Consider the following 20,190-nt stretch of genomic DNA (forward strand, 5'->3'; position numbering starts at 1 on the left):
TTTGTGTGTTGAGTGTGTTGTGTGTGTTGTGTGTGTTGTGTTGTGTGTGTTGTGTGTGTTGTGTTTTGTGTTGTGTGTGTTGAGTGTGTTGTGTGTGTTGTGTGTGTTGTGTGTGTTGTGTTTTGTGTTGTGTGTGTTGAGTGTGTTGTGTGTGTTGTGTGTGTTGAGTGTGTTGTGTTGTGTGTGTTGTGTGTGTTGTGTGTGTTGTGTTTTGTGTTGTGTGTGTTGAGTTTTGTGTTGTGTGTTGAGTGTGTTGTGTGTGTTGTGTGTGTGTTGTGTGTGTTGTGTTTTGTGTTGTGTGTGTTGAGTTTTGTGTTGTGTGTGTTGAGTGTGTTGTGTGTGTTGTGTGTGTGTTGTGTGTGTTGTGTGTGTTGTGTTTTGTGTTGTGTGTGTTGAGTTTTGTGTTGTGTGTGTTGTGTTTTGTGTTGTGTGTGTTGTGTGTGTGTTGTGTGTGTTGTGTGTGTTGTGTTTTGTGTTGTGTGTGTTGAGTTTTGTGTTGTGTGTGTTGAGTGTGTTGTGTGTGTTGTCCGCTGCGCCGTGTGAAAGTTCAGGCTATTGTTCTGCGAGACTTTCATGTTGGACAATGACCTGGACACAGCGGGTGTGAACACGTAACGCCCATCATCAGGTTATGAAAGCGTGCGTGTGTGTGTGTGTGTTCGGTAAACATGCACATGTGTAAAGTGTGTGTGTGCTCATCACAGGGTGTGTGTGTGTGTGTGTGTGTGTGTGCTTGGATAACAAGCTTCTGCTGCTGTTTGTCTATGTAAATGCTTTTCTTACTCAGTATTTCTGTCTTGTTTCCAGTCCAAATATCAAACATTTCTTAAATCAAGATGCATTTACTAGAGGAGTAAAATGATATAAGATATTATGTCCTGTTTTCTGGGGGAATTAATCAAAATTAAGTGAGTTGATTAGCCTGGATGCCAGCCCGAACCCCACACACAACATGTTTTGGTCGGGAAGTTCGGTCTGGACTTGATCCATTGAGGAGCAGTGTTGGTCGAGTTACTTGGAAATAGTAATTAGTTACTGATTACTGATTACTTCTCCAAGAAAGTAATCCAGTTACTTTACTGATTACTTATTTTCAAAAGTAATTAGTTACTTTACTAGTTACTTTACTAAGTTACTTTTCAAAAACATGATGCACAACCTGAATACGCTATAACGCAATAGACCTTTCAGCCTAATTCTATTCTTTCTGCATATTCCATCATCTAAAATTTAATCAAATGAAACACTCTTTTTTTTAACTTGTTTTATTAGTTTCAATATTTTAACTTTATGCACATTGCATCAAGCAAAAATTAAATTAAATGCAACAGTCTCAGACTTTTGATGAACATTTAAACCTATTTTCTGCACATTCCACCATATTTTAATGAAATAAAGAAAGTCCTTCTGTTAACTTATATTTCTGCATATTCAGCATATAAAATACATATATTTTTTTGTAAAATCCTTAATTCGAATAGATGTAAATAAAATACAGCAATAAAATAATTAAAATGAAAGTCTCTCCTGACTGTATTCCAAATTATTAACACTTACGTCTTTTAACAGTAAAGTGCAGAGAGGAGTAAAAAAGAGTTTACCAAAACAGCCATGTCATGTCAGTTGGGGGTTCAGGCAGGGTTTTTTTCAGTAAGTTTTTAACATTCCTGTGCCGGCTTGCGGGTGCTTGCTCAGATTTGAGGAGGAATTTTGCCATTCTCCAACGGGGGGTCCAGTTTCTAGATCAGGATGCTCTCTGCACACGCAAGGTCTCTCGCTCGCTCTCCCTCTCTGCGGGTGCGCGCGCGCTACGCGGTCTCTGTCTCGCATGCACGCTCGCTCTAGAGTCCGGGAGATTTTAACTGATTTGCGGTATAACTAGTCGATCACGAGTGGCTCAACAGGTAGATCTATAGATAAACTCATCTTTCAGGCATTTGACCGACCGGGTTGACACTTCAGCGTGAGAAATCAGGGGGGTGGGGGGTGGCGTGTGAGACCAATCAAATGCGTGTCTCTCTCCCGCGCTCCGTGTTGTCTCTTGTTCAACACTACACATTTCGGTGTTTACCACTGACGTCGCGGCGCTCATACATCATTGTCACTCACGCACGACTCATGGCACGAGACAGTCTCACGAAACAAAATGACGGTTAACTAACGCAGTAACGCAGCCTGCTTCCGGGGAAGTAACAGTAATCTAATTACTGTTTTTACAATTGTAATCCCTTACTTTACTCGTTACTTGAAAAAAGTAATTGGATTACAGTAACGCGTTACTTCTAACGCGTTACTGCCCATCAGTGTTGAGGAGTAATTATGATCGGTTCAGAATTAGTCGGGCCAATCAAATCGCCAGGGCGGGCTTTATCCGATGATGGACAGATGATCTGCAGTTGCGTAATCATCACGTTATCAAAGAGCGCTTGGGTTGAACTGGTTTCCCTCAGAGATGGAGCGCTTGGGCTGAACTGGTTTCCCTCAGAGATGGAGCGCTTGGGCTGAACTGGTTTCCCTCAGAGATGGAGCGCTTGGGTTGAACTGGTTTCCCTCAGAGATGGAGCGTTTGGGTTGAACTGGTTTCCCTCAGAGATGGAGCGCTTGGGTTGAACTGGTTTCCCTCAGAGATGGAGCGCTTGGGCTGAACTGGTTTCCCTCAGAGATGGAGCGCTTGGGTTGAACTGGTTTCCCTCAGAGATGGAGCGCTTGGGCTGAACTGGTTTCCCTCAGAGATGGAGCGTTTGGGTTGAACTGGTTTCCCTCAGAGATGGAGCGCTTGGGTTGAACTGGTTTCCCTCAGAGATGGAGCGCTTGGGTTGAATTGGTTTCCCCCCTGAGCTGGAGCGCTTGGGTTGAACTGGTTTCCCTCAGAGATGGAGCGCTTGGGTTGAACTGGTTTCCCTCAGAGATGGAGCGCTTGGGTTGAACTGGTTTCCCTCAGAGCTGGAGCGCTTGGGTTGAACTGGTTTCCCTCAGAGATGGAGCGCTTGGGTTGAACTGGTTTCCCTCAGAGATGGAGCGCTTGGGCTGAACTGGTTTCCCACAGAGATGGAGCGCTTGGGCTGAACTGGTTTCCCTCAGAGATGGAGCGCTTGGGCTGAACTGGTTTCCCTCAGAGATGGAGCGCTTGGGCTGAACTGGTTTCCCTCAGAGATGGAGCGCTTGGGCTGAACTGGTTTCCCTCAGAGATGGAGCGCTTGGGCTGAACTGGTTTCCCTCAGAGATGGAGCGCTTGGGCTGAACTGGTTTCCCTCAGAGATGGAGCGCTTGGGCTGAACTGGTTTCCCTCAGAGATGGAGCGCTTGGGTTGAACTGGTTTCCCTCAGAGATGGAGCGCTTGGGCTGAACTGGTTTCCCACAGAGATGGAGCGCTTGGGCTGAACTGGTTTCCCTCAGAGATGGAGCGCTTGGGCTGAACTGGTTTCCCTCAGAGATGGAGCGCTTGGGCTGAACTGGTTTCCCTCAGAGATGGAGCGCTTGGGTTGAACTGGTTTCCCTCAGAGATGGAGCGCTTGGGTTGAACTGGTTTCCCTCAGAGATGGAGCGCTTGGGTTGAACTGGTTTCCCTCAGAGATGGAGCGTTTGGGTTGAACTGGTTTCCCTCAGAGATGGAGCGCTTGGGTTGAACTGGTTTCCCTCAGAGATGGAGCGTTTGGGTTGAACTGGTTTCCCTCAGAGATGGAGAGCGTTTAGGTTGAACTGGTTTCCCTCAGAGATGGAGCGCTTGGGTTGAACTGGTTTCCCTCAGAGATGGAGCGCTTGGGTTGAACTGGTTTCCCTCAGAGATGGAGCGCTTGGGTTGAACTGGTTTCCCTCAGAGATGGAGCGTTTGGGTTGAACTGGTTTCCCTCAGAGATGGAGCGCTTGGGTTGAACTGGTTTCCCTCAGAGATGGAGCGCTTGGGTTGAACTGGTTTCCCTCAGAGATGGAGCGCTTGGGTTGAACTGGTTTCCCTCAGAGATGGAGCGCTTGGGTTGAACTGGTTTCCCTCAGAGATGGAGCGCTTGGGTTGAACTGGTTTCCCTCAGAGATGGAGCGCTTGGGTTGAACTGGTTTCCCTCAGAGATGGAGCGTTTGGGTTGAACTGGTTTCCCTCAGAGATGGAGCGCTTGGGTTGAACTGGTTTCCCTCAGAGCTGGAGCGCTTGGGTTGAACTGGTTTCCCTCAGAGATGGAGCGCTTGGGTTGAACTGGTTTCCCTCAGAGATGGAGCGCTTGGGTTGAATTGGTTTCCCCCCTGAGCTGGAGCGCTTGGGTTGAACTGGTTTCCCTCAGAGATGGAGCGCTTGGGTTGAACTGGTTTCCCTCAGAGATGGAGCGCTTGGGTTGAACTGGTTTCCCTCAGAGCTGGAGCGCTTGGGTTGAACTGGTTTCCCTCAGAGATGGAGCGCTTGGGTTGAACTGGTTTCCCTCAGAGATGGAGCGCTTGGGTTGAATTGGTTTCCCCCCTGAGCTGGAGCGCTTGGGTTGAACTGGTTTCCCTCAGAGATGGAGCGCTTGGGTTGAACTGGTTTCCCTCAGAGATGGAGCGCTTGGGCTGAACTGGTTTCCCTCAGAGATGGAGCGCTTCGGTTGAACTGGTTTCCCTCAGAGATGAAGCGCTTGGGTTGAACTGGTTTCCCTCAGAGATGGAGCGCTTGGGTTGAATTGGTTTCCCCCCTGAGCTGGAGCGCTTGGGCTGAACTGGTTTCCCTCAGAGATGGCCGCCGCTGGAGAACTGAGATGTACAGATCCCGCTATCGCGTCTGTCGTAAAAGAAATCGACAGCGCATTCATTATAAAAGACGAACAGAGAACTGCAATCAAGGCATTTGTCGATCGGAAAGATGTGTTTGCCGTCCTTCCTACGGGATTCAGCAAAAGTGTATTTTATCAGCTGGCTCCGATGGTCGCTAAGAAGACGGGATGTGGTCGGTGTGGTTTCTCCTTTGGTCGCACTCATGGAGGACCAAGTAAAAGACGCTCATAAAAATGTTTTTTTTCCTGGTTCGGTAAAGACACGCCTCATAATCAAAGCCCTATGGAGCAGCATCAGACTCACAGTCTGACTAGAATATGAGTATGACGAAGTTAGGCTATGAGTTGATGCTTAAAAAAAGCAAAATTATCTGCCAATGGAGTGAGAAAAATAATGTTTCTGTTTGAATTAAGATTATTTTTCTCACTCCATTGGCAGATAATTTTGCTTTTTTAAGCATCAACTCACTTCATTTTTATTAATTCCCCCAGAAAACAGGACATAATATCTTATAGCATGTTACTTTTCTGGCAAATGCATCTTGATTTATTTTATTTTTTGAGATATTTGGACTGTAAACAAGACATAAACACTGAGTAAGAACAGCAGTTGTGCAGTGAACACACACACACACACACGTGTTGTTGAGTTCAGGTTTAGCTGGAGTTGGTTGAAACATCTCCACATTTCCTTCCTTCAATTCACACAAGCCCTCCCTGGTGGTTTCCCCAATCACACAATCACACGGCGCATGTTACCCCGCATCACGTCCGCATGTTCTCAGACCGACGACCTCTGAAAGGATGTCAAATCCAGGAATGAAAACACGATACTACCATCAGATTCGCTCAGGCAAGGGCCAAGCGTGCCAGTGTTCGCATCGAGCGCACAGAAGAGGAAGAGCGAGGCAGAAGACGAGTCTGAACACGAGATCCGCGGGCCAGATCAACACAAGACGACACTGAACACTGTCAGAGGGACTCGTGACATCAGTCACAGCCTGCTAATGTCATCAACTCTCACATTTCATCAAGTTTGCATTAATTATGATGTTAGGTTTCATGTTTGTTACTGTGAAGCTGTTTTGGAAAAATTTCAATTGTATAAAGCGCTATGGAAATAAAGGTGACTTCACTTGGCAGCTTGAAAAAACTAGTATTGCTATAAAAACATAACTTGTATATGAAAAAACATGCAAAAATAAACATAAAAACAGAGAATAAAACATAAAAACATGCATAAAAAAATACATGCATGCATGCAACATACAACAAACAACAACATGCATACTAAAAAATTAAATAAAAACATGCATATAAAAACACCCATAAAAAGCATGCATAAACAAATATACAAAAAATATGCATACAAAAAATTAAAACATGCATATAAAATTTTGGCTCGTGGTAATGCCAGATGTCTGATGTTACCAGTGAAAAGTAAAAAAAAACATTATTTTAAATATATCTAGTCAGTGAAAGAGTGAAAGCATATTCGTCTAAATATAATTCAGTGTTTTCAGCTTCAGAATCATGAATATTGTTTTGAGTTTCAGCATATTCATTTACACACACACATTTAGTATTTTGATCAACAGTACATTTTTTGTTAACCTTTTATCAAATGTCTTATCGCAAGTATCGCAATAATATCGTATCGTGAGTTCAGTATCGTGATATGTATCGAATCGTGACATGAGGGTATCGTTACACCACTAATATAAAAAAAAAAAAAAAAAAAAGCATGCTTAAATAAACATATGGGCATAATGTACTCATCATACAAAAAAATGTGCACAAAAACATGCATACAAAAAACATTAAAAAAAACACAAAACCATGCCTACAAAAACTTACAAAAACCAAACACAAAAGTCATGCATCATCTTTGCACGATTGTAACTCCACACTAATTTTATAGAAAGTTTGAGTTTCAATGCAAAGCATACTGTGTTTTTAAGCTGGAACATATTATCCACCATGTCATGTTTGATGCCATAATCACGTGCCATGGTATTTGAACGTTACTGTAAGGTAAGCTATTGCCATAATAATACAGCAGTATTTTGATATATTTACCAGGGAGCTAATAATCTACTATACTCTACTAATACTCCACCAATACTCTACTAATACTCTACTAATACTCCACTAATACTCTACTATACTCTACTAATACTCCACTAATACTCTACTATACTCTACTAATACTCTACTAATACTCCACTAATACTCCACTAATACTCTACTATACTCTACTAATACTCCACTAATACTCTACTATACTCTACTAATACTCTACTAATACGCTACTATACTCTACTAATACTCCACTAATACTCCACTAATACTCTACTGATACTCTACTAATACTCCACTAATACTCCACTAATACTCTACTAATACTCTACTGATACTCTACTAATACTCTACTAATACTCTTCTGATACTCTACTAATACTCCACTAATACTCCACTAATACTCTACTATACTCTACTAATACTCCACTAATACTCTACTAATACTCTACTAATACTCTACTATACTCTACTAATACTCCACTAATACTCCACTAATACTCTACTGATACTCTACTAATACTCCACTAATACTCCACTAATACTCTACTGATACTCTACTAATACTCTACTAATACTCTACTAATACTCTTCTGATACTCTACTAATACTCTACTAATACTCTACTAATACTCTACTAATACTCCACTAATACTCCACTAATACTCTACTAATACTCCACTAATACTCCACTAATACTCTACTAATACTCCACTAATACTCCACTAATACTCCACTAATACTCCACTAATACTCTACTAATACTCTACTGATACTCTACTAATACTCTACTAATACTCTACTAATACTCCACTAATACTCCACTAATACTCTACTATACTCTACTAATACTCCACTAATACTCTACTAATACTCCACTAATACTCCACTAATACTCTACTAATACTCTACTGATACTCCACTAATACTCTACTAATACTCTACTAATACTCCACTAATACTCCACTAATACTCCACTAATACTCTACTAATACTCTACTAATACTCCACTAATACTCCACTAATACTCTACTATACTCTACTAATACTCTACTAATACTCCACTAATACTCTACTGATACTCTACTAATACTCCACTAATACTCCACTAATACTCTACTAATACTCTACTGATACTCTACTAATACTCTACTAATACTCCACTAATACTCTACTGATACTCTACTAATACTCCACTAATACTCCACTAATACTCTACTAATACTCTACTGATACTCTACTAATACTCTACTAATACTCTTCTGATACTCTACTAATACTCTACTAATACTCCACTAATACTCTACTATACTCTACTAATACTCCACTAATACTCCACTAATACTCCACTAATACTCTACTAATACTCTACTAATACTCCACTAATACTCCACTAATACTCCACTAATACTCCACTGATACTCTTCTGATACTCTACTGATACTCTACTGATACTCTTCTGATACTCTACTGATACTCTACTGATACTCTACTGATACTCTACTAATACTCCACTAATACTCCACTAATACTCTACTATACTCTACTAATACTCTACTATACTCTACTAATACTCCACTAACCCTCTACTAATACTCTACTAATACTCTACTAATACTCTACTAATACTCCACTAATACTCTACTAATACTCTACTAATACTCTACTAATACTCTAATGAGAGTTAGTGGACATGTAGGTCCAACGTTACTTATAGTCTGAATGTGTTAAAGGGACCATCAAAATAAAGTAAAAGCAATATTTTTACATCAAAAGATGAAAATGTTTGGAAAGGATTTGTTTTATTAATGAAAGGAAGAGCATGTTTTTTGAGCATGTGGGATCATTGACTAATTTGATGGGCAAATCTGCGGATTGTGTGCATCATATTTGAACTCACATAACTTCTTTTGTTGTTGTCATTGTTTGTTTGTTTTATTTTTCCAAATGTATTTGTTTGTTTTATTGTCTCTGACATGTTAGTGTAACCACCTGACGTAAGGAATATTTGTATAAAATAAAAAAATAAAACTGGGAGAGAAAACGACTCACTTGAGGTCGATGAGGATGTTCTTGCGCGTGATCTTCCTCTTGCAGAGGAAGCCGCTCTTCATCTTCACGTTATAGTTGATGTCGTGAAAGCTCACGGTCGCTCCTCGCCGGGACGCTGAGAAAGACACTCTGGTGGACACGTGTGATCGGGACACATTATTCTCCAGACCCTGGACTCCAGTCAGCTGAACAACCGTATCCGCCATCGCTAACCCTGAGGAACAGCAGAGCAGCAACATCAGCGTTACTGGAGCGTTACTGGAGCGTTACTGGAGCGTTAATGGAGCGTTAATGGACATCATTGAAGAACTCAAAGCACATTACACTGCACACACTGCTTTTCTTACTCAGTATTTTTGTCTTGTTTCCAGTCCAAATATCTAAAAATTCTTAAATCAAGATGCATTTACTAGATGAGTAAAATGATAAGATATTATGTCCTGTTTTCTGGGAGAATTAATCAAAATTAAGTGAGTTGATGCTTAAAAAAGCAAAATGATCTCCCAATGGAGTGAGAAATATAAAATTTATTCAAACAGAAACAACATTGTTTGAATTAATTTTATATTTCTCACTCCATTGGCAGATAATTTTGCTTTTTTAAGCATCAACTCACTTAATTTTGATTAATTCTCCCAGAAAACAGGACATAATATCTTATCATTTTACTCATCTAGTAAATGCATCTTGATTTAAGAATTTTTAGATATTTGGACTGGAAACAAGACAAAAATACTGAGTAAGAAAAGTATTTTTTGCAGTGTAAGCAACGAAATTCAAGTTTATTTATATAGCACATTTCATAAACTATGGCAATTCAAAGTGCTTTACACAGAAGTGAATTAAAATAATCACAAAATAAAAGCAAGGAAAATTAAAACAGTTATAAAAGGAACTGGTGACACTTTACAATAAGGTTCATTAGTTAACATGAACTAAGAATGAACAATACTTCTACAGCATTTATTAATCTTAGTTAATATTAATTTCAACATTTACTAATACGTTATTAAAATCAAAGGTTGTATTTGTTAACATTATTTAATGCACTGTGAACTAACATGACCAGCTGTATTTTTATTACCTAACATTAACAAAGATTAATAAATACAGTAACAAATGTATTTCTCACGGTTAGTATATTAATATATAAACTAATGTTAACTAATGAACCTTATTGTAAAGTGTTACCAGGGAATTAAAAGAGATATAAAGATGATACAGTAAGTTATAAAAGGAATTAAATGAGTAAAAAGATAAACTTCTGCTCATATTTTTTACAGTTGCGTGTTTTACTGTGAGATTTCACATGTTGATAGTCTGTGCTGTTCTTTTACTCTAATAACAGATTCTCAACATACCTGATCAACTCCCATATTCATGCATTCATACATTCATGGCATTTTAATGCTAGTGTTATAGACACTTAAAAAATACCCATGTATTGCCGTCATACGGTAGCCTAATTAAATGTGAGCAGCAGTTAACTAACATGCTAAGATTCTTTCAGAAATGTTTTTGGACACTCATGATGGCACGCTATGTTATTTATGAAAAAGCCCTACATGGAATTTAAACTCCAACATTAATATGGTAAATAATACCACGGTTTTTGAACACCAATGTTATTTTTTAAACGCCTTACTAATTAGGCTAGCGAATATGCTAATCGAACTTAAATATAAACATAAAAACAGCGCTACTTGTACATTTACATAACGTTCAGTCATTTAGCAGACACCTATGTGCAAAGCGACTTACAACTGAGGACTAAAGCAAGCGGGTCATAATGAAGAGGCAAAAACAACGCAAGAAGTGCTCAATTATGATTGATTTGAATTATGAATTATGAAAATTATAATTTTCTTATTATGATGAGCTAAATAACTACTTACGTCATTTCTCATCATGTTCATTCATATCTAAGCAAAACATTATGTAAAACTTTGTTGAAATATCCCTCGACGGGCTTCACAAATCAACACAGACCAGAACAATCGAGGTCGTTTTCATCCGAACAGCGGAAAAATGCCGAATAATCATCGATTACGTGGTTGAGAAAAGCCGCTTTCACACACACTCACCTGAAGAGGAGCCTTTTGCTGCTCACGCGAGCACGGCTGGTTTTATGCAAGGAGTGTGTGTGTGTGTGTCTGTGCGCCTGCGCGCTCTGTGTAAGATATGAATGAGGTTTCATAAAGCACACACGAGGCGCGTCACACGTGTTATGATGACCGGAGTGACTTTATATAGCTTATGCATATCAGCATTACATATAAACACCATCGGCATGTACAAGAGGGATCGTGTTTAAAAGTACGATGCAGTAATAACCTACTTAAATACCATGACAATGAATTCAGCATGGGGGTATCAAATATCAAAGTATTGTGGGATTAGCATTTTACCACTATACAATACACACATATACATACATAGGTTACACACACACATATATATATATATAGGCCTATATATATATATTCAAATGTCATTAAACCGAGCCATAATTTGAGATTGTTTAAAGATGACAGTTAAAATATGATTCATAACAATAGATCATTTAAATTGTCCTCAAAGTAATTTGTTTTAGCTAAAATCCTGATTTCTAGACAGGCGATTCTTCAGGCACACCAACTGAATTGGACTTGTGAGCTAAACTGATAAGCTCAGGACAAACTAAAAGGATAATTAAAAAAAAAATGAAAAAGTGAAGTGAAAAGTTGATGGTGAAGAAGTTTAGATGAAGGGGGTGAAAACTTGACATCATCTCAAAACACACACATACACTGTAAAAACGTTATATTATCAATAAGTTATGACAACATTTTTTACATTGCTTTAACTCATCAAAATAAGTTAAACAATTTTCAACTTTTTTTATAAGTTATACAAGATGCAACTCATTTTTTAAGTCAGTTTAATGTGATTTAAGTTGAAATGACTTAAATATCCAAGTTGATTGTACTTAAAATTTTACATCGTACAAGTATATTGTTATACAAGTCTTGGTGTTAGAAACAAAAGTTGCCAATTCGTCATTTATTTAGGTAACTTCTACTTTATATAGCCTACACATGCACATCTATATTAACAACATAGCATATCTAAGCCTTTGAAACAAGACTTTATGGGGAAAATTACATACTTTAATACAGTTTAATTCAACTGAGAAATTACATGAACCAAAGAATCATGCCATTACTTAAACACAACACCTAAAATAAAATTATGAAACAAAAGGTATTAAATTATACAACAGCCTATACTTGTCTCTTCCTATATACGGTTTTATTGTCTCTCTTAACAAGTTACACAACAGTGTGTTTGACAAACTCACGGCAACTGGACTCTGTCCACATATATAAACCTTATCAAAAAAAAACTATAAAAGCGACAACAAACCAAGAGTTCACAATGTCTTTAACCTCAATCCACCTCGGTTATGCATGCAAACACACAATAATGAGAGCCAAAAAGAAAATATTTTAAATATCCACATGACAGGAGGTACTGTAATATTTGACTGGTTTTTCTGGTTACTCTGGAGTTATTTATCTAACCACACACTGGCACGCAACCGTCTGTCTCTCTCAATTAGGTTTCACATGAGTTCTGTCTCTCTTTATCTGTGGCCACACACACACATATTAGAGCGTCCCACCTACAATTAGGCATGAGGAAAAGAAACGAAAACGAAAGTGTTTGTCGAGTCTCTTTAACACAGAGCTCCTAGTCCTCCATGCAAATGGCAGATGAGAAGAACACACACATGTGCTCAATTTGCCTCCAGGACCTGAAGGAAGACACCTGTCCTCAGTGCGGGACAGATCCGGATGAATCCGTAGATTCGGTTGCAGGGAAACTGGAAAAGATGGGATTTCAGACGTGCGACTCCTGCACTGGTAGGAAGGAGAAAGCCATCAAGACTTGTCTGGTGTGTTTGGCGTCGTACTGTGAAACTCACCTTCAGATGCACAATGACTTGAGTGCTGGGAATACACACTTACTGGTGGACGTCACTGGAAACCTCCTGGAAAAGATGTGCGGTGAACATCAGAAGCTCTTGGAGGTTTACTGTCGCACTGATGGTCAATGCATCTGCTGTTTTTGCATGCTGGAAATGAAGCACAAAGGACATGATATGGTGTGTGTGGCGACAGAGCGAGCTGACAAACAGGTAGAGTGTGTGTGAGTCTGATGATTTATGATTAGACAGACATTCCTAGTTCAAGTCATCTGGCACAACATGTTATGACACTTAAAAGCAGCTGATGTTTTCTTTGTGATTATCACAGTTATTTCCACACTGTAAAAATGATCGTGATTTTAACGGTAAAAGACTGTAAAAATGCGACAGTGAAAACTGTTACTTGGTTAACAGAAAGTTTTCATACTCTATATACAGTGAAAAACTGTGAATCTAGATCTAACCGTACATTTAATGTTATTTTACAGTAAAATACAATTAAATTTACAGTTTTTGGAAGTGGAAAAGAAAAATGCTATAGTGAAAAACTGTTAATTGGTTAACAGAAAGTTTTCATAGTATATACGGTGAATAACTGTGAATCTAGATCTAACCGTACATTTAATGTTATTTTACAGTAAAATACCGTTCAAGGTTTTGGAAGTGAACAAGTCATTGTATAATGTTCAGTGAAAAACCGTAAACAGACAAGACAGGTAGTGAACATAATCCAGCTATCAGTTATAATTAATATACAGCTAAATATCTTTAATACACTGCTAAATCATAATTTACTGTAAATTAAAATGCATAAAATAATGTCAGAAAGATAACAGTTCTGCTATTGTAAAAAACGGCAGCTGTGGTTTACATTGTTTTACCGTAAGTTTCACTTTTTTTTTGACAGTGTGGTATTTCTGAACCGTAAATTTCAGTCGTTGTTTTTTAAAATAAATTTTTTCTTTTAAATACGGTAGCAACCTTTTATGTTTTACGGGACTTACATTTACGGCAAAAAAAACATTAGCTGTGGTTCCCGGTATTTTACTGTAAAACAGTAGTAATACAGTAGTAACCTTTAAGTTTTTACGGGACTTAAATTAATGGTACAAAAAACCTTATATTTCATTAACTGATAAATCGTTATTATTCCATTTCACGGAAGTACTAAAATCTGCTAATAAAAAAAACTGATAACCACCATAATAATATGGGCGGTAAAAATGAAATCCACAAACAAAGTTCGGTGCTGGCTCTCATGCTGTAGGGTCACAGAGATAATACAATCAATAATGTGAAATTTATTAAACATTCCTTATATAATCAAAGATAAGACTTTATATGAGATCAGTGAATCAGGCCACTACATGATGATTATGTCATCAACAATATGTAGCCAACATCACCTGATCACATTTTCTCTTAACTTTCCTTATAATAATGAATGTTTTATAAACACAGTTACAGCAGACACAAACTCGAATGTTAGTAGTCAAGGGTCAAATTAAAGCAAACACTGATAATGGTGAAGCGCATTATCAATGGTCAAGCACATGTAATTGAAGCACATAAATTGAAGTTCAATGCCATAAAACCTAAAATATTACTACTGTATTTTTTTACAGTAAAGCACTTGCAACCAAAGTTGATTTTTTTACTATCATATTTGTTTACGGTAAAGCTGCAATCACAGTTGCCTTTAAAAAAAATGTATACCATAAATTGAAGTTCAATGCCATAAAACCTAAACTATTACTACCATATTTTTTTTTACAGTAAAGCACTTGCAACCACAGCTTCCAGTTGTTTTACCGTAAACTTTATATTAGATCAATGGCGTAAAACATAAATATTCCTACCATATTTATTTTACCTGTGGTATGTGTTCTTCCAAAATCTGTACATTTAACAGTATTTTACTGTAAAATTACATAAAATGTCCCCTGAGATCTATTACAGTTTTTCACTGTATAAAGTAAAGGTACATATACCATTAACCAATTAACATGTTTTTTCCGTTGCATTTAAACAGTCTTTTACTGTTAAAATTACGTAAAATTTTCACAGTGCAGTAATGACGTTAGCATGTTGCCGGAAAGAGTAATCAGTGTCCCAATGTGTAGAGAGCCAGCGTCCTTACCAGTGTGCGAATAAGTGCACATTATACAACAATTCACAACCTAGAGAGCTTATTGAGACACACTCATGGTCTTGAGTCTTGTTGTCCAATGATTCCCAGAGGCAGCTGGAAAAGTCCATGCAGATCGTTACGGATCGAGTGACTGAGCTGAAGGAAATCCAGAAGTCGGCAGGTTCCCTCAGGGTAAGTCCGTCCGTGGCTCATTTAAAAGTGCAATAAGTTTCCAAACTCTTTCTTTTATCTCAGATTAATAGGCAGAAAGTATAATTAAGCCATTGGTTGACTTCACAAAGTGAGTTGTACTGTGAACAATGGAAGATGGGACAAAAACGTACACACTTTCACCATAGACTGTACAAAAAGACGCTTTTTCTGCTGTAAAGTTGGGCATTTTAACATGGGGGTCTATGGGATTGGCTCTCTTTTGCAGCTGGTCTCTAGTGGCCAGTCGATGAATTGCAGTTTAAGTCACTTTCGTTTTGGTTTCAAGAGAGAGACAGGAAGGTTGCCACTTGACTTTCACACATGAACAACCAATTAAATGCTTAAAATTCTTAAGTACATCTGACTATATGTCCACTAACAGACCCTGACTCAAGCCACAGAGGAAGAAGGTGACAGGATCTTTACCGAGTTGCTTGGCTTTATACGGAAAAGCCACACAGAGATGATTGTGCTGGTCCAAACTCAGATGACCACGGAGTTGGACCGAATTCAGGGACATTCGGAAGGTCTGGAACAGGAGATCTCAAAGCTGAGGATGAAACAGTCCGAGCTGGAGCAGCTCTCTCATACTGATGATCACATTTACTTCCTCCAGGTAACACAGGGGTGTCCAATCCTGCTCAGGGATGGCCACTGTCCTGCACAGTTGAGCTCTAGCCCCAATTAAACTCACCTGAACCAATCAAGGTCTTAAGGATTACCGCAATCTTCTAGGCAGGTGTGTTGAGAAAAGTTGGAGCTGAACTCTGCAGGACGTTGGCCCTCCAGGACCAGTGCCCGGTTGCATAAAGCACCTTAAGTGCAATTTTCCCTTAAAGGTACACTGTGTTAGCCTGACGCCTTCATACTCAGATTCTAGTCAGCATGTGAGTCTGATACTGCTCCATTGGGATGTGATTATGGGGCGTGTTTCAACTGAACCAGGAAAGAAACAGCCTCTACACTCAATTGGATAGAACTACAACTATTCAGAGCAACGGAGTAAGTGACGTATGTTGAATCCCGTATAAGGACGGCAAAAACATCTTTCCGACCGACAAATGCCTTGATCGCGGTTCTCTGTTACTCTTTTAAAATGAATGCGCTGTCTACATCTTCTATAACAGACGTGATGGCTGAATCTACACATTTCAGTTCTCCAGCGGCAGCCATCTTTGTTGTAAACGAATTGAACCCAAGTGTTCTTTGGTGACGTGGATGATTACGTTACTGTTGATCATCTGTCCATCACCGTATAAAGCCCGCCCTGACAATTTGATTGGTCCGAACAGCTCTGGTTCGAGCACAGTTACTCCACAACGGATCAAGTCCAGACCGAACTTCCCATCCTCAGATGTTGTGGGCAGGGCTAAGTTCGGCTGGCATCCAGGCTAGCACTGTGTAGGAATTTCTCCCATCTAGCTGTGAAATTGTATTTTGCATTCAAACGAATAGTGCTCTAGCGCCTCTCTTTTTCAAATGCGTGTTTCAACTACGGTAGCCGTCATGTACCAAGAAGACAACATGTCTTCCAATAGCACTACATCGAGTTTACCTATACATGTTGTACTGTTATGCTGCCTATATAATGAATTACACAACCAAGCAATGAAAAAAAGCTTGTAATTTAGACCGTAACATTGACTTACCTGTCGAGAAGAAACCCGGCAACTTCAAAGTCTTTCTCCTTCATTAGCTCTTTCCACCTGGGAAAAGCCATCCCAATATTTACCCTCGTTTTTTTGAATTCGCCAGTCACGTTTCCTTTTAAATTAATTCTTTTGGCGACGAGGATTCCTTCTCCAGTAGCTCGGCATAAGTATGATCCTGCATTATCTGATCTCCTTGTCCGTTTCAGCTGGTTTCAGTCACGTGACGCTAGCTCTGAACAAAAACGCGTCGTGGAAACGTGTTTAGGTAGGCTAGTGCTTTTCGTCCCTCTCTGCTATTATAGTTTTTCAAGATGGCGGAACGACATGGAAGCCTCCATGGACTTACCCGTCCCATGTAATTAAAGATAAGAAATTCTTCGCTTACGAGGATAAGTCAGATCTTTGGTAGAGGTTATTTTACACCAATGAGGACATATTTATGAATAAAGACATTGATTTTAGCCAATAAAATACTTAAAAAACTACACAGTGTACCTTTAAGAACGCGCTTGGGTTTCCCTTAAACTTAAGGGTGTTGCAAAAAATAACCCTTAAGAGGTTCTTTAGGTGAAACGTCAAACACCCTGAGAATTTCCCTTAAATATCTATTTTTCCCTTAAGTATTCTCTTAAAAAACAATAAGTGTTGAGCCTTTTCATAGGACAGTATAACAAAAGGTTTGGAAAACTTCACCTTAAGTGTTACACAGTGCGAGCAGGTTCAGTCCAAGTCAGCCGCTTTCTATGATAAACAAATTTGAATTTTGTAGTTTTTTCACACATAAACACATAAAGCACATCTTATATGGTTAACAGAAGCTCAAACGTGCGTTCGTCAAGTACAAGAACAAACATCATTGGTTCTCTCGCTTGCGCACACGTTTGAGCTTCTGAAACAGCCTGAATCACTTGGATAACTTTTATGTCTTTCAATAAATGGACAGAAATGATGAGCGAATATTACAAATATCTTTATTTGTTTCTAAATATGAATAAAAGCCTTATGGTCAACAAATGGAATCAATATTATCAAAGTCTTTCAACTAATTGGGACTGGGCTCATGTAGCGACTCAAGCTCAGAGCTTGTTATCGGAGGGTTGCTTGCTTGATTCCTGTGACGAGCAAACAGTTCAGAAACCAAAGGACTAATTCTCAATCTGTTTAGCACCCTTATCGCCACTCGTGATTGTCTCCAAATCTCGTAGGAGGTCGAATCTCGCTGGCCGACTTCGCAGTGTCCCGACTTTCCCAGCCTAACCACTAATCCACAGTTCTCCTTTGGAGAAGTGATCAAGTCCCTCTCCTCATTAAAAGCTCAAATAGAGGACATTTGGAGACTGGAAATGACCAGGATATTCTCAGCAGGTAAAAACTAATGTTTTATGAAAAAGTTAGTCCACATACGTGGTCAGTTTTAATTCAAAGTACGGGACTACTACTAGATCTTTGTGGTCTTAATTTCCATCTATCCAAAAGCAACAAGTACTCCCAGAAGTTGGATAGCAGCCAGTCACTGGCCTAAGAATTGGCAGATTTCAGCATCTGTATCTTAACAGTTGGTAGGTGGGCTGTCAAAAGTAGTGTATAACTATACTCTTAAAAATAAAGGTTTCTATTTGGCATCAACGGATCCATGAAGAACTTTTAACATCCATGAAACATTCCCAGTGCAAGAAGAAATGCTTAGTTTAAGAACTGTCCCCAGTATCTTTTCAAAGGTTCAGAATTGTCCTATTGTATTACTACAAAACCCCAATTTGGAACCTTTATTTGTAAGTGTGGTTCAGCATCTGTACTTTATGGAAATTATATTTCAATGCATATGCATTCCCTCGCAAAAGTTTTGCGTTCCCCCACAAAACCCTACACAAAGTTTCTCAGGGAAATGCAAATGATTGTGAGAGACCTCAAAAGATTCTCAGGGGAAAGCAAAAGCATTGAAATGTAACTTTTCCTCTTCGTCTCGTATTCATCTTTTCCATGTCCCCTCAGTGCAGTGATGGGCAACTCTAGGCACTGAGGGCCACTCTCCTCCAGAGTTTAGCTTTCACTGTCCTTGCTTTCCTGTAGGTCAAACAGTAGAGCATTGGCACTTGCAACACCACGGTCATGGGTTCGATTCCCAGGGAAAGCAAGAACTGATAAGAATGTAAAAATGTACACCTTGCATGCATAAATGTACATGTAAGTCTTATCAAACACACCTGAAGAGTCCAACCAGACTGCTTGAACACTACAGGCAGGTGTGCTTGATTCATGTTGGGGTTAAACTCTGCAGGGATAGTGGCCCTTGAGGGCCCCCAGACAGCAACATAGTGTCGGCCCAGATCTGGGCCACATCTGGTACATGTGGACTCCACGCGCACCAGTTGTGGGCCGGATCTGGGCAACAATATGTTCCTCTCTGGGTCCTGCCTAAGGGGCCACATACTTCACAGAACACTCATGATTTACAAAATCCTATGCGTCTCCCATTCCTTGCGAAAAAGTCTGCATATTCCCATATAACGGATCCATTCTCTTACACCTTACATCTCTCTAGTGACTGCAGAGAAGATCCTACTGCCACAAGAACCCAAAACGAGGGAGGACTTTCTAAAGTGTAAGTTATTCTTTTTGCTCAAATTTAAAAAGAACCTACACTTTCTCCATGAAAGGCAAAAGGTACAATAGGAAAATCCCTATTCCCTCCTAGGTGGGATTAAGCGTGTATAAACTGGTCTTGGCCGAGCTTTACCTGGGTTTTGTTTTTTCACCTTGTCTCTCCTCTCCAATCAGTTCTGGTCTCCTTGAGTCTGGACCCAAACACGGCCCATAGGAACCTCCGGTTATCGGAGCAGAACCAGGGTGTGGATTGCAGCATTGAGCCCCAGTCATACCCTGAGCACCAGGACAGGTTCGAGTGGTGGGCCCAAGTACTGAGCAAGAAAGGGCTGACGGGCCGATGCTACTGGGAGGTGGTGTGGACCGGGCAATATGGCGTGGACATCGCAGTGTCTTACAAAGACATCAGCAGAACTGGGCAAGACGACGACAGCGGGTTTGGGTACAACAGACAATCCTGGAGTTTGGACTGTACAATATTCAGATATGCACTAGTGCACAATAACGAGGAGGTGGAGGTGGACGCACCCCTGTCCCACCGGATCGGGGTGTACCTGGATCACCGGGCAGGACTGCTGTCCTTCTACAGCGTCTCAGACACCATGATCCTCCTACACCGGGTCCAAACCAGGTTCACTCAACCCCTCTATCCAGGATTTGGGCTCTTTCAGGGATCAAGCGCAACATTTTGTGGACTGTAAGCCGGCGGCTCACTGCAAGTAGTTGACCACAACACAAGTATAAATCAAAGAC

At 39.8% G+C, this 20,190-nt stretch overlaps 2 protein-coding genes across 2 annotated transcripts in view; one reads left to right on the forward strand and one right to left on the reverse strand.

Annotated features, from left to right (window-relative positions):
* abcg2a (ATP-binding cassette, sub-family G (WHITE), member 2a) overlaps nucleotides 1–9,081 on the reverse strand; it is a 35,614-nt gene extending 26,533 nt beyond the window's left edge. The window contains exon 1 of the mRNA XM_056233311.1: nucleotides 8,868–9,081. Within this exon, the coding sequence (XP_056089286.1) occupies nucleotides 8,868–9,073 (206 nt within the window). The 5' untranslated portion in view covers nucleotides 9,074–9,081. The remainder of the gene's footprint in view (nucleotides 1–8,867) is intronic.
* Nucleotides 9,082–12,462: 3,381 nt separating this feature from the next.
* ftr92 (finTRIM family, member 92) lies at nucleotides 12,463–20,175 on the forward strand. The gene is made up of 6 exons (XM_056233314.1): nucleotides 12,463–13,047; nucleotides 15,077–15,160; nucleotides 15,564–15,797; nucleotides 18,039–18,198; nucleotides 19,376–19,435; nucleotides 19,612–20,175. The coding sequence occupies exons 1-6, from the start codon at nucleotides 12,610–12,612 to the stop codon at nucleotides 20,136–20,138; spliced, it is 1,503 nt and encodes a 500-aa protein (XP_056089289.1). The 5' UTR covers nucleotides 12,463–12,609; the 3' UTR covers nucleotides 20,139–20,175.
* The last annotated feature ends 15 nt before the right edge of the window (nucleotides 20,176–20,190 follow it).

The sequence above is a fragment of the Rhinichthys klamathensis genome, unplaced genomic scaffold (assembly GCF_029890125.1).
Source record: "Rhinichthys klamathensis goyatoka isolate OS25496 unplaced genomic scaffold, OSU_Roscu_1.1 h1tg000366l_1, whole genome shotgun sequence".
Classification (NCBI taxonomy): domain Eukaryota; kingdom Metazoa; phylum Chordata; class Actinopteri; order Cypriniformes; family Leuciscidae; genus Rhinichthys; species Rhinichthys klamathensis.